The sequence below is a fragment of the Phocoena sinus genome, chromosome 11, assembly GCF_008692025.1.
Source record: "Phocoena sinus isolate mPhoSin1 chromosome 11, mPhoSin1.pri, whole genome shotgun sequence".
NCBI lineage: Eukaryota > Metazoa > Chordata > Mammalia > Artiodactyla > Phocoenidae > Phocoena > Phocoena sinus.
This window is the reverse complement of record NC_045773.1, coordinates 43,366,881-43,380,404: the sequence shown is the minus strand read 5'-3', so window position 1 is coordinate 43,380,404 and position 13,524 is coordinate 43,366,881. Positions and strand designations below refer to the sequence as shown.

General features: G+C 47.4%; 1 protein-coding gene across 4 annotated transcripts; it reads right to left on the bottom strand.

Annotated features, from left to right (window-relative positions):
- Window positions 1–1,515: 1,515 nt before the first annotated feature.
- SLC25A38 (solute carrier family 25 member 38) lies at window positions 1,516–12,613 on the bottom strand. Of its 4 annotated transcripts, none has more exons than XM_032649942.1 (7): window positions 12,208–12,613; window positions 7,296–7,417; window positions 6,607–6,691; window positions 5,720–5,899; window positions 5,317–5,485; window positions 3,406–3,572; window positions 1,516–2,315 (listed from the first exon to the last, which is right to left on the bottom strand). In XM_032649942.1, exons 1-7 carry the CDS (start codon window positions 12,274–12,276, stop codon window positions 2,193–2,195), a joined length of 915 nt encoding a protein of 304 aa, XP_032505833.1. In that variant the 5' UTR covers window positions 12,277–12,613; the 3' UTR covers window positions 1,516–2,192. The 4 variants fall into 4 exon arrangements, with proteins under 4 accessions (XP_032505833.1, XP_032505832.1, XP_032505834.1 ...); XM_032649941.1 differs by having other exon boundaries at window positions 12,187–12,592; XM_032649943.1 differs by lacking the exon at window positions 12,208–12,613 and adding an exon at window positions 7,513–9,184.
- Window positions 12,614–13,524: the final 911 nt, after the last annotated feature.

Here is a 13,524-nt window from a genome sequence, read left to right as displayed (position 1 = left end):
ATACTCCTCTCCATATTATAATTTGGAATACGGCATTCTAACCTAAACTTATAAATCATTAAACTTAATATGTATGAATTGACTTGTGTCCCCCAAAAAGATACGTTGGAGTCCTAACCCCCAGTTCCTATGAACATGACCATATTTGGAAATACGGTCTTTGCAATGTAATCAAGATGTCATTCTGGAGTAGGGTGGGCCCTGATCCAATGACTGGTGCCCTTAAAAATAGATGCAAATTTGGACAGAGAGACACACGGGGGAGAAAGCATTGTGAAGACAGAGAGAGAGGTTGAATTGATGAACACCAAGAACTGCCAGCCACCATGGGATTAACTGGAAGAGACAAGGAACCATCTTCCCCTAGGGCCTTCAGAGAGTATGGCCCTGCAGACATCTTGATTTCAGACTTGTAGGCTCCAAACTGAGAGAATAAATTTGTTAGAAGCCACCCGACTTGTGGTGGTTTGCTGTGGCAGCCCTAGGAAACTAATGTAATGCACCAGAAACATATGCTCAATTAACCCTTGCCACCACCCTGGGAGGTAGGAAATATTACTATCCCCATCCCCTGGGGACAACTTCAAATGTGTCTAAGTAGGTGGAGAGCCAGCCTTTTAACCTGGGCCGCCTGAATCACAGCCCATGTTCTTAACCAGGAGATCAAACTTCCCCCTTCTGCTGTTTGGATAAAACAACAGCCCCTTCCTAAGCTTGAAAGTTGATAGAACCCACTAGAATGGCTACAATAAATAAAACAGACAATAACAAGTGTTGAGGAGGGTGTGCGGAAATCAGAACCCTCATAAACTTCTGGTGGTGATGTTAAATGGTGCTGCCACTTTGGAAACAGTCTGGTAGTTTCTCAAATGGTTAAACATAGTTACCACATGATCCAGTAATTCCACTCCTAGGCATGTACACAAGGGAAATGAAAATGTATGTCCACACAAATGATTCATACGTGAATGTTCATAGTGACAATATTCGCAAGTGCCAAAAAGTGCTAGCAATTCACACATTCATCAACTGATGAATGGATAAATAGGCACACAATAGAATATTATTTGGCCATAAAAAAAGGATAAACTGTTGAACATGCCACATCATGGATGAACCTCCAAAACGTTATGCTAAGTGAAAGAAGCCAGGTACAACAGACTACATAGTGTATGACTATGTAGGAAGTGCACAGAAAAGGCAAATTTATAGACAGAAAGCCGTTCAGTGGCTGCCTGGGCTGTGCTGGGGCTGGGAACGAGGGTTAATTGTAAATAAGAGATCTTATTGGGGGCGGGGGGGTGACTGTGTTCTGAAACTGATTTATGGTGATGGCTGCACCAGTCAGTAAAGTTACTAAAAAAATCACAGAATTGTCTACTTGGAATGGATGAATTGTATGATATATAAAATAAAGCTATTTTTAAAAATTTTAGGTTTGAGGACCTATACAGATCAAGAGTCAGCCACCTTAGACTATTTTGTTATTTTAGAGCAGAGTCGTGGCACTTGAGGTTTTTCAATGATAAAGTGCTTCACTTTATTTATCCAACTTTAGCTGCAGAAAAAAGCCAGAGTAACTTGGAGTTGAAACAGTGCAGGAGCCAAGATCAAACAATATTATTTGGACACTTAGGGGCTAGGAAGCCACTGCCCCCCTTCTCCGGAGCCTCTGAGAAGTCGATGAGGAACCAATGAAGTCGTGACATCTGTGCTTCCGCATCCTAACATCACCTCAGAGGCAGTCTTCAGCCTGGTGACAGTGACTCCTCTCTCGGCAGATCCAGCCTGGCTGCTGGAACTCCTCCGCCACTGCAGGCGGCCCACAGCACCCCTGGCGCTGCACTGCCCAAGAGCAGATCCAAAGAGGCACTGTGGTGTAGTGGGTGGCTGAGCAGAGACACCAGACAGAGCACTCTCTGGAAATGCCTTTTCAAGTAGCCTTGCAGGGTATGCAAACCCTTCTCCTAACTCCCCAAAATGATGTCCATGTCAGTGACTCCTCTTCTGGGAGGTCTGGAAGGCTTGAGTCGGACCCACCTATTCTCTTCTTGAGCTGGGTAACCGAAGGTGACGTGTTTGCCTGCCTCTCCAGATAGGACTTCGTCCTACTCCAGGGTAGTGAGTTGAAGAGGTCCTTGGCAGAAAACAGGCAGGGCGACAGATCCCATCTCTGCCTGGTCCTGGCTCGGTCAGGACTTCAGGCCCATCTTGGCCATCATCTCTTCGTAGACTGTCCACGCCATGGCTGCCATCAGAGTTCTGCGGAGGGCCCGGGGGACACCGCCTTGGAAGAAGCCACGCAGCCCATAATCCTAGGAGGAAAATGGAGGCCAAAACTCTGGGACTAAAGCAGCAATACACTCATATACCTGGCACGAGAGTGAGGATCTCTCTCTGCATTACCCCATTGTTAAGTCTTACTTTTTAGACTTTTATAAATAATGTTAAAACTATGAATACTGGGTCCAAGGAGGCAATAAACTAAAAAAAAATTTTTTTGGAATAGTTGCTAAGCTTTATCTTTTTTTAGGCTTGCTCCATCCAGGGGAATTTATTTCTTAGCTGAAAATCTTACCATTTTCACATATACTGAAGACTCTCTTTTCAAACTTCATGATTTTAGGTATAGAGAATAAGGAAGCAGGCAACCTAAGCCGTGTGATGAATATGATCTGACTCACAAATACTTGCTTATATCTAGGATAAGGCAGATACTTGCTGCAGATGCCTACTTGTTTCCTGTGCTACATACAAAAATTGAGTAGTACAGAAACATCTAAAGATCTAGGTGACGAATTTACTTTCAAAAAGAATATCTGATAACAGTACGTTCCCAAAGGGCTTACTCAGTGGCTTTTAAATAGCATTTTAGTGTACTTTACAATTACTATACTGTTTATCTTCAATACCATCTGTCCATTTGCATTAGTGCGAACTCCTGGAAACAAAACAATGTGCTTGTGATTTTTTTCTGACTACATTTTCTCCTAGATCCTTGATTAGGTTAAGGAGTCCTCCTGGATCTCCTGACTAGGTAGGTCTGGGGTAGAGCCCAACAATATGCATGTTTAACAAATATCACATGTTGTCCTAATGTCAGGCTCCCTCCCTAAACAAACAAAACCAAAACAACAACAACAACAGAAAATCCCACAACCATAGATTTTTAGCAGTGATTCTCAACCTTGGCAACACACTGGAATCACCAGGGAACTTAAAATACTGATGCCAGGGTTTCATCTCCTCCAGAGATTCTAATATGATAAGCCCAGGTTATGAGCTGGGAATCGGGATTGTTTTAAAAGCTTCCCAGGTGTTTCTACCATGTAAAGGATAAGAGCTACTGCCTGAGAGAGAAAGCCTTAACCACAGTATGAACCAATATTTATTCTAAAGCCTTACTTTGAAAATGAGTGTCACTGCCTGGCCAATCCACCGAAATTTCATTGGGGAGAGCTGCATGCGAGTTTTGATAACATCTGCAGGTTGAGTTACCAGTGAGGCCAGAATCCCAGCAAATATCCCACAACTGAAATTTACAACGGGAACAAGGACTGCATCCAACTGGTCTGAAACAGGACAAAGGCAACATTCAGTTATAAATAAATCCCACATTCATCAGATATCCATGTCAAGTTGCCCACTAATTCTTCCTGAAAGCCAGAAGGGTCTGGATGCAAACAAGGCTAAGAAATCAAAATCTAAACTAATCAGTGTAAGTAGGATAATGGAAAAGTTCACCTTTTTACAACCATCAGCATAATTGACTCAGGCAAGAGTCATTCACTGATGCTAAAATATATGGATGAAAGGACAGGAAGTGTTATATAGATTTATATATTCAAAGTATCTCCCCACAGAGATACTTAGAAATTACAAAAGAACAAACAATTGAGTTTTCAGTGGAGACACTATTTTTATAGTGATAAAAAGTTAACATCACCCACAGTGCGTCAAACGGATGTCATGAGCTTCCTGATATAAGGCACTGAAGACACAACCTCAGTTATGTGCTCCTTTTGCTAGAAAGGTGTAAATGAATCTAGTTGAAAGGAAACATCAGGGAAACCCACACTGAGGTTATATAACTGGCTTATACTCTTGAAAATAAAAAATAAAAATTGCTACAAAATACATTATTGGGAAAATTGGAGAAATCAAGACTATAGATGAAAGAACTATCGATGGTTATACAAGGATGCATTTGTTCTTAGGAAGTACACACTGATGTATTTAAGGGTAAAGAGGCATCATGTCTGCAACTTATTCTTAAATGGTTTGAGGAAAACAATTATACACATAGAAAGAGAATAATGAGCTATGGAGTTATAGGTACTATTCTTGTGGCTTTTTTGGTAAGCATAAAATGATTTCTAAATACCAAATTAAAAAAAATTTTTAGGATGGATGAAGAAGTTAAAAATGTATATCCAAGCCCCCTTATTGCCTTAACTTTCTCCTGTAAGGTAAGGCTGTGACCTGTAGTGTCACACCTCCTGGTGCCTGGGGAGAAGCAGCAAATCTCCCAAAGCACTCCAACTGACACCACTGTCTTGGGGGTGGCATTCTGGCTTTCCCAATTAAACGACTTTGGTTGCAATTCCTTGCTCACATTATCCATAGACACCTTACTGAATGCAGGTTCACTTTATAGGATGTGTTTCTATCAATGCCTGGCTCTGCTTGGGTGGATGTTTACTGCCTGTCGATTTTGCCCATGTCTTGACAACACGAGCTTTCTGGAAGCGTGGGCCTGCCAGAATGCTAGGGGTTTGGCACCTTTCTCTCCAACCAAAAGGAGGGCTCAAAACAATGTTAGCCAAGAGCACAGCAAGGGACATGAAAATATTTTTCTTCTAGCTCCTAAGCCATTGGATTTCCCAAGCTTGTCTGATAAGAATCACAACAAGTGCTTCTTGAAAAATACAGTCTCTGAGGTCTTACCCCAAAGCTTCTGATTTAGGATGCCTTGGGTAGGACCCAGATCAGGCAAATGTGGGAAGTATTGCTGCAAAACCTATGCAAAATGAGCTTTAACCTACCCTCTCCCCGACTCAAGAATTACATACTATCAGTAGTCTGCCTTAGGAAGCTATAAACTCAAAAGGGCAGGGACCATGTCTTCATGGCCGCCCTCGCATCCCAGCACCGGGTCCCATGCCTGACACAATGCAGATATGGCTCGGTTTCTAAAACTAGGATAAGAATCTGGAGCTGCTAAGAACAACGAATAGTCTCCTGTCTCAGAGAAAGTGGTGAGGATGTGATCTCTCAAGGGATATCTCTTCCCACCACACCTTCCTTTACCCGTACCATGAAGCACAATGTTTTTGGTCTGGTTGTAAAACATCAAGTAGATTCCGGAAAAGGGGGCATCACGAAGGAGTGTTGCTGTCAGGCCACTGAAGAGACCCCGGTACCCCTCGCTGTGACAGATGCTCCTCAGGGCCGCGTAGATGCTCTCATAGCTGTACCGCCCGCTCTGCAAAGGAAGCACAGAACCAATGGCTGGCACAGTGGCCCTGGGTTTGCGCACTGAACGAAGCCATCCTCAGGGTGCATTACCGGAGCCCTGGCGGCTCTGGTTTGCATGTGCTTGGCCTGACTACACAGATGAGTTCTCCGACCACATCAACCCTGTGTTAGGTTATAAATCGGGAGGTGGCATCAGTGACCACTTGACTCAAGAGCCTGGTGTCTCTGGTTGCCCACTCACCTCGTACCGTGTCTTGATCACAGTGATGGGTGACATGCAGACCCCCGCGACAGAGCGGGAGCCCACCCCCAGTATGACTGACTCCAGGGCAGTGGGGGGATGGCCTCGCAGGAAGTACTGCTTCAAAGAGTAGAGAGTGCCGAAGTAGATTCCAATGCCAGGGACGCACCTCACGATGGACTGCAGAACAAGTCGGAGGGAGGAACGGAATCAAACACCAACATGTAAGATCCTGTCTGAGCTGGATTTCCCCAAAGAAGACCCAGGATTCGCATGCAAGGAGTCGATTTAAGGTGTGGAGGGAACACCAATGGGAGAGTAGGGAAATGAGATGGGAGAGAAGGCAGCCAACAAAGAGTGTGTCATCTCATCAGTTATTGCCATGGGCAACGGAATCCCTCTGGGGAACTCTGGGAATCAGTATCCTAGGTTACCCTGCCACCTGAGGAGGGAAGGGAAGTTTTAAACATCAGCTCTCGTCTTTCATCGGTTAAGGGCTGCTGCGGGGTTGGGGTGAGCGTGAATTCCCTGCCATTTCCAGGAAAGTGAGTTCCTAAGGCCAGAAAAAGCTGTCTAGGCAAAGAAGTGCAGGTGTGGAGGCACTGGAGGGGTAAGGGCAAGGTCTGTTCACAGGTGGGGCGCCAGCTGCCTCTGCTCTAGGACCTCATGCTGCACTAAGAAGCCGTGCCCAGGATGCACAGGTGTGCTATTCCCAGGGCCCTCAAATGGAAGCCAGCGACAGTGAGAGGGACGGACAGGAAGACCAGAAAGGCCCTCCCACCACCTCCAACCTCACGTACCCTTAAAAGAGAGGAGGTGTGAGGTGGATGAGAGACGGCTAGTTATTAAAGGAGGGGGTGCAAGACAAGACCCAAAAGGCAGCTTACGGGGGACATCCCTTTCCAGAGGCCAAAAAGACTCTCCGTGCGAACCACATTCAAGAGCAGAGCCAACATCCCAACACGTCTGGATCTGAAGGCAGACAAAACGGAGGCAAGGAAGGAAAAATCACTTAGACCACATCCCTGTGAAAGAACTCCCCACTCACAGACTTCTCTGTATGGACTCCTTTCTAGAACACTTAAGAATCTCTAAAAGGCACCCTGGAGTTACTGAGTTCCTATGCGTTCATGATGTGGCAGGTGCATGATTCTTTGTCCATTCACACTGCAAGCAACGGGATAACTTCTCATTTTACATACACTCTGTGCACTTCCCACAGGGCTGAGCCCAATAGGGGGCACACAAGATATACTCAATACCTATCTTATTTCCAGAAAACCACCCACTGCTTGTGCCAGGCAGCACAGTTATGACATTACAGGCTGGCACAGTAAAATGCAAACGTCACCAAGGCAGATCCCAGGAAGCTACTCAGGGAAGGACCCCACTTAATTAAGAGTATATATAAAACACATGGAAGCTCGGCCTGGCCTGTGTTTCTCTTCGCTCATCTAACAGAATGCAAGTTGACTGAACACAGTAAAGATGTGCCAGTGTCTGAGAGAAGCTGTTGAAACCAGGTCCTCAGTGAAAAGGGGGGGAGGGGGCGGGGGAATGGGGCAGCAGGCCTTACCCATGGGCTGAGGGCTGAAGGGTCTGCAGGCGCGTTTTGAGGAGATCCAGGGGTTGGAAAAGGAGGGTAGAGCAGGTCCCACTGATGGAGCCACACAGGAAAGCTTTGATCACGGGCTGCAACTGCAGGGCAAGAGAACAGTGTGTCAGCAGCTTTGTCCCAGCCTTCGTCACACCGGGACCAGTCAGTTCTCTATAAGGATCTCTTAGAAACTCACCTGGTGGCACCCTGTATTAGCGTCAGACTTCACAGAAGGGAAAAGCATAGCCAGGAACGAACAGTGTTGGAATGTTATTGAGAGCACAGTATACTCCAAGAGGTAGCTCTCTGGTCTTACTGATAACAACTTTAGTAATTACTGATAATTAAAAACTTATGGATAACTTTGGTCCTACTGAGCAACACAGTAATTTCCATCTGTGAATTACGCCACTGGCCACACCTCCCTACTTGTCTTGACGGTAAGTTACAGGCCAACTCCTTCTCGTCACAAAAGCAAAAATCAGTTGGACAGTGTTTTAACTCTGAACTGCTGGTTTCAGGTTCCCTTGGTTGTAGGGCCTGCAGGCTATTTACAGGAGTAAGACAAAGGAAGTGAAACCATAAGTGAGCAGGTACAATGTGAAACGTCTGTGCCATTTCCTGTAAAACCCATGCATTTCCTTAATGTAAAACTTTCCCCGTCATATACCCATTCGTCTCACCGGGACCTAAATAGATCGCAGGGACACCACTAGGCCAGCAGCCACTCCTGGGTTTGCTGGCTGTCCTCTAAGCCAGGAGAGTCACACACACTGTCTAATTGAGAGGCGGCATCCAGGAGGGCAGGACTGCCTCGCAGACTGACTGTGTTTCCCCCAAGCACACTCCAGAGGCCCCACAGCACGCCCCAGAATCCAGATGCAATCAAATGGTTGTGAAAACACACTTAAAAATCCAAGCAGGAAACAAATGTCCTCTTTTCCAAAGGAGACACTTGGCAAACTCCATCCAAAGATTGTCTCTCTTCTCATTAAATGGCATTTGCACTATTACTTTTTAATAAATGGCATACTATAGTCCTAAAATGCTATTAAGATGAAGTTGCCTGTTATACACGTCAAAAAAACTACCTACCCGGAACCAAAATGTTTGTAATCTGTGGTATTTGTTTCACAGAGAAGAGAGATTATTCCACGTTTCACCAAAAGAGCAAGTCTCAATTTATAACTGGAATTCCTTAAAAGGACTTAATAAGTTCATATAATAAATACTGGAGCTTATAAGCACGTTCAAATAGCCTTCCAAGCATCAAAGGTAAGACCACTAGTACAACCAAGCCAGATGGGAACAGCTTCATCACATGTGTGTCCTGCTCCTTTTGCTAACCCATATTCCCACGAATTTTGTTTCTCAGCCTCATCCGAACCTTTGTGGCATCAGTGAGCCTCTCTTCCCTGCATACTCAGCCTCTTACTTCCACTGACATCTTCTCCTTTGTCTGGAACAAGCTTGAAAGCCCCCCATATTTCCAGCCTGATGCCACATCATCTCCACTCCCTCTTCACTAGTCACCCTTCAGGTTCCCCAGTCTGCCATCCAGGTAAGCCCCTCCACTAAAGCTGCCTCACCAAGGACCTGCCATATCCCAGGACCCCTTTCCCATCTGTGGCCTTCTCTTACTTGGCCTCGCTGGTGCATTTGAAACAGCTGATCGCCGCTCCTCTCTCTGTGGTTTCTGGCTGCCCTTCTAAGCCTCCTTTCCCCAGCCACAGATGTTGCTGTTCCTCTTATCTCCCCGTAGCTGCGGCCTCTCAGGGCACCCTCATCTCCACACCACACCATGCTCCACGCACACATGCCGGCAACGCCCACACCTCCAGCCCACTTCAGCCTCTCTCCCGAGTCCACTGTCCCCATGCTTCCCCCACCTCCCCTCGAATGGCCTGTAGGCATCTCAAACTCAACATCCCCTAATGGAAACTCTGTCCACGGTTCTCCACACGCTTGCCTCTCCTTCATGTCCCAGCAGGACATTTGGGAGACAAATAAGACTCCTTGATCTACCTACTGTTTCATGACCAACTCCTACTGATGACCCCTCATTCTTCCCAGAGCCTGCCCCACACTGATCTATCCTAGTGATCTCCTTGGGGGTCTCCAGCCTCAGCAGTGCCAACCCCCGCTACCAGAGCAGGCTGGGGTGAGGCATCCATATACATACAGCACCTCGAAATCTCACAACGCTCGTAAGAGCTAGATGTTCAAACCCATTTTCCAGATGAAACTGGAGCTCACAGGGATGACAATGTATCCTAAGTCACAGGGTTTAAAGCTATTGGCTGAGACTCAAAGTTCATGCTTTTTTCCACCATTCCTCCCAGTCTAAGTGACAGTCCAGGGCACTTCCCAGGCAGCTCAGCAGCGTTCTGCTGTTGGCTGTTGACCACCACCAGCTCCTTCTGGAAATGTGCTCTGCCTCTGGCTTCTGGGATTAACACTGTCCTGATCTTCCTCCCACTTCCCCGGCCTCTCCGCCTTCACATGCAGAGCCTCTTCTTTTCCACCCTTCTGTCCACACTTGCAAGCTGTCTTCTGCAGACTCCCATATCCACTTAATCCGACGGCCCACAGGCACCGCGGGTTGACATTTCCAAACCTGAACCCATCTTTCTTCCTCACCCCCCATGTGCCTCTCCTCCAGGGCACTCCATCCCAGTGAACGCCCTGCCATTGATCTACCCTAACCCCACACTCGCGTTCAGTGCTCCTCTTCAGTGCTTCCACGGCACCGGAGCCCACCTGCCTTATGACTGAGGGTCAAGGACAGAGGAGGCCTGGACTGTCCTGTTCATGGTGGTTCCTCCTGCACTGACCACGGAGCCTGGTCCACAGCAGGTGCTCAACAATCAAGAATGAATGAATCAGGGACTTCCCTGGTGGCGCAGTGGTTAAGAATCCGCCTGCCAATGCAGGGGACACGGGTTCGAGCCCTGGTCCAGGAAGATCCCACATGCCGCGGAGCAGCTAAGCCCACGCGCCACAACTACTGAAGCCCGTGCGTGTAGAGGTCCTGCTCTGCAACAAGAGAAGCCACCGCAGTGAGAAGCCCGCTCATTACAACGAAGAGTACCCCCGCTTGCCGCAACTAGAGAAAGCCCTCGCACAGCAACGAAGACCCAACGCAGCCAAAAATAAATTAAAAAAAAAAAAAAAGAATGAACGAATCACTTCATCTAACAGGAAATCTGCACATGGCTCTCCCTTGAGCACAATTCCACAGGATAAAGCTTAGAGGGCCCTGCAGGCCACATCCCTGGACAGGGGACTCTCCCCTGGCTTCCCCCAGCCCTTTACTCCAGTAAGGCTGTAGGAATGGCCTGCAGTTACAGCTTCTAAGCAGTTCTCTTTGGAGCTGCCTCTCTAACGCTCTCACAGGTTGTGTATGGAACTACTGTATACTGCTCCCCAACGCCCAACACACTGTCCTCCATTGCAGGAACTATTAATGTTTTTATTTTTACAGCACATTGCTTGAACATTTTATTGGCTAAATAAATATTTGTGGATACATGCATAGGGCCCATAACTTTTTTAACTTTGTAATTTTCCAGGTCCATTAGCATAGAACAGATGCAAAATATAAACCAGCAGTATAGATTAACCTCTGATAGTTAAAAACAAAACAAAACAGGTAACATAATTGTTTTAAAAAAATAGAATTTACACTTTTCATTTTTAAGATATTGTCAATGGTGGATGGCATACCCTTTAAGGCATGCTTGATTTTTTTTTTCCTAAACAGCCCAAATTTATTCAAGGTAAATAAAACAAATAATACAGCTGGCTTTTTTGTTTATTTGTTTGTTTTTTGAGGGGGGTTAGGGCAAAAACAACCAAACAATGATACATAGATACATAAAGGCAATAAGCAGCACTTGAATAGTTAGCAAACAGGTTCCACAAGCCACTCCTGCTTCCCTTTAAAAAAACTATATCCCAAATCCAATTCAGATCTCCAGGCCAGAGCTGGAGGACCCAAAAGGAAATACGTAAGCACATGTTATAAGATGTAAACGTAGAGTGGTCCCCGCCTCCACCTTTGTTAAAGATAAAAAACAAAACAAAACAAAAAACCCCACACCCCTGTCCTGCCCCCGGCGCAGGTGGGCCATGACCTTGACCTCAGGGAGAAAAGTAGCCACGGCCAACTGCCCCTCCCGGCCTAAAGCGAAGCCGCAACCCCGCCTCCACCCACCGCTAGCAGCAACTCAGCCAGACCGTCCTCGCCGGCCCAGCCCAGCCTCCGCCTCCGCCTCCGCCTCCACCAATGGCAGCCCCGCGGCGCGAACATAGCAGCCAATCCAGGCGCGGGAGGGGCGTGGCCTCGTGGCGAGGGCAATCCGCACTGGTTCCCGGGAGAGTCCACCTGGTCCAGCCCGCGAGCGCTGTGCAGCCCTAACCCACCTCGCTCGAGCAACAATCTCTCCTCAGGCTTAGCGTTATTGCCGGGCTTTGCAATGGTCCAAATATCTACCCAGGTGTCCTCCCACTTGTCATTCTAGGCATCCAACTCAAAGCAACGTCCCGTAGCGCTCGCACCTCTCTCTGGACCACGCGGGCACATTCCCCCCCGACACCGGCCAAGGCCCCGGCAATTCCGCCTACCTCTACCCAGATTACCAATACAGGAGCGAGACCTTTGCTTGCCTATCCCAAGGACTGGACTGCAACTTCTCTCCTTCCTCCCTCCCTCCCCTCTTTTAATCCCTTAGTCAAACTCCATCTCTGCCGCCACGTCCCCAACGGGTTATGCGCGCATCCCGGAGGCAGAAAAGGTTCCCCGAGGGCCGCTGACCCTCGGCAACCTTCCGAATTTCCCTCCCCGCGCCGGCAATGCCGGAACCCCTACCTTCCCTTCCCCGCAGGTTACCATAAGCGTTTCCACCCTGTCTCCGACATCTTGAGGCTGCAGCAGCGCCGGGCGTGACTTCTGAATCATTTGAGGGGAGGCCTGCGACTGCACTGGGCCCGGGGTGCCGTCGGTGGGAGCTCAGGCCCGGCCCTGACGATTCTAGAGAAGACGACGCGATGGCGGTAGCCGGGAGACGCGTTCTACCGCGCGACTTCTCTGCAGTCTGCGCTGGTCGGCGATCGGGACCTGCACGCCCACCGCACGTGAGTGGCTCCAGGCGCCGCTCTTCACTAGCTCAGCAGACTGCGAGGCTCTGCTGCCCTGCCCATCCTGTCCCGTCGCCGTCTTCAGGACTTGAGAGTATTAGACAGGGTTCATCCGGGAGTGGAGAAAGCCGGAGGAACTAGGTATAACGGCGGAATTTAACTTCCGGGGTTGGACGCGGGTCGCGCGCTGGCGAGGGTGTGCTCCTTAGTGCTACCTCGTGGAGACCTCCGGAACTGCAGGATCGGGGCTTCCCTGCGCCCGGAGCTGCATCGGGCGTCTGCAGGGAGGTACGCTTCTGGGCGCCACGTCTGAAGGTAGTTACAGTCCAGACTCGCTCTGCCCAATGCGGTAGCCAGTAGCCAACTGTGGCTATCAAGCACGTGAAGTGTGGCTAGTGTGACTGAAGACCAGACTTTTAAACTTGATTTAATTGTAATTAATTTGTATTAAAACCCGAAGCGGTGTGGAATATTTTTCCATTAAACACAACTTTATTGTCTTGGCAGATCCACATTTCCCTTTAAACGCTGAAAATTTCGTGCCAGAAATGTGCTGTAAGTTATCCACACGCTGGATTTCTAAGACGTGACAATAAGATAAAATAATCTCATGAATAATTTTTACATTATTACGTGTTGAAATGATATTTTGGGTGTATTGAATTAGGTGAAATAATTATTAAATTAATTTTATCTCTTTGCTTTTTTCATATGTTTACTAGAACACAAGATTACATTTGTTATCCTGTGATAAAACATAATGGAAAAGAATATGAAAAAGAACATATGTATGTAAAACTGAGTCACTTTGCTGTACAGCAGAAATTAACACAACATTGTAAATCAACTATACTTCAATAAAATTTTTAAAAATTGCACCTGTGGCTCGAACTACTTTTCTACTGGACAACACTGGCCTCCCAGAGAGGTGAATGGGTGTGTTATGATGGCCTCTATCCTACAACTTATAGAGGCTCCTCTCCATGAGAGCATCCCCTCCAACCCCAAACACGCAGCCTTAAGAGTATCCCAGGGTAGGCAGTGCCCTCAGCAGTGTGGAAAGTCACCC

Bases quoted from the DNA above. Each gene is read 5' to 3' on its own strand.
- SLC25A38 (XM_032649941.1), bottom strand. From the start codon at position 12,276: ATGATTCAGAAGTCACGCCCGGCGCTGCTGCAGCCTCAAGATGTCGGA. The intron at 5,900-6,606 runs GTAAGCTGCCTT...CTTGTTCTGCAG, and splicing joins TCTGGAAAGGGATGTCCCCC to TCCATCGTGAGGTGCGTCCC. The intron at 2,316-3,405 runs GTAAGGCTTTAG...TTTTCCTCCTAG, and splicing joins CAGTGACACTCATTTTCAAA to GATTATGGGCTGCGTGGCTT.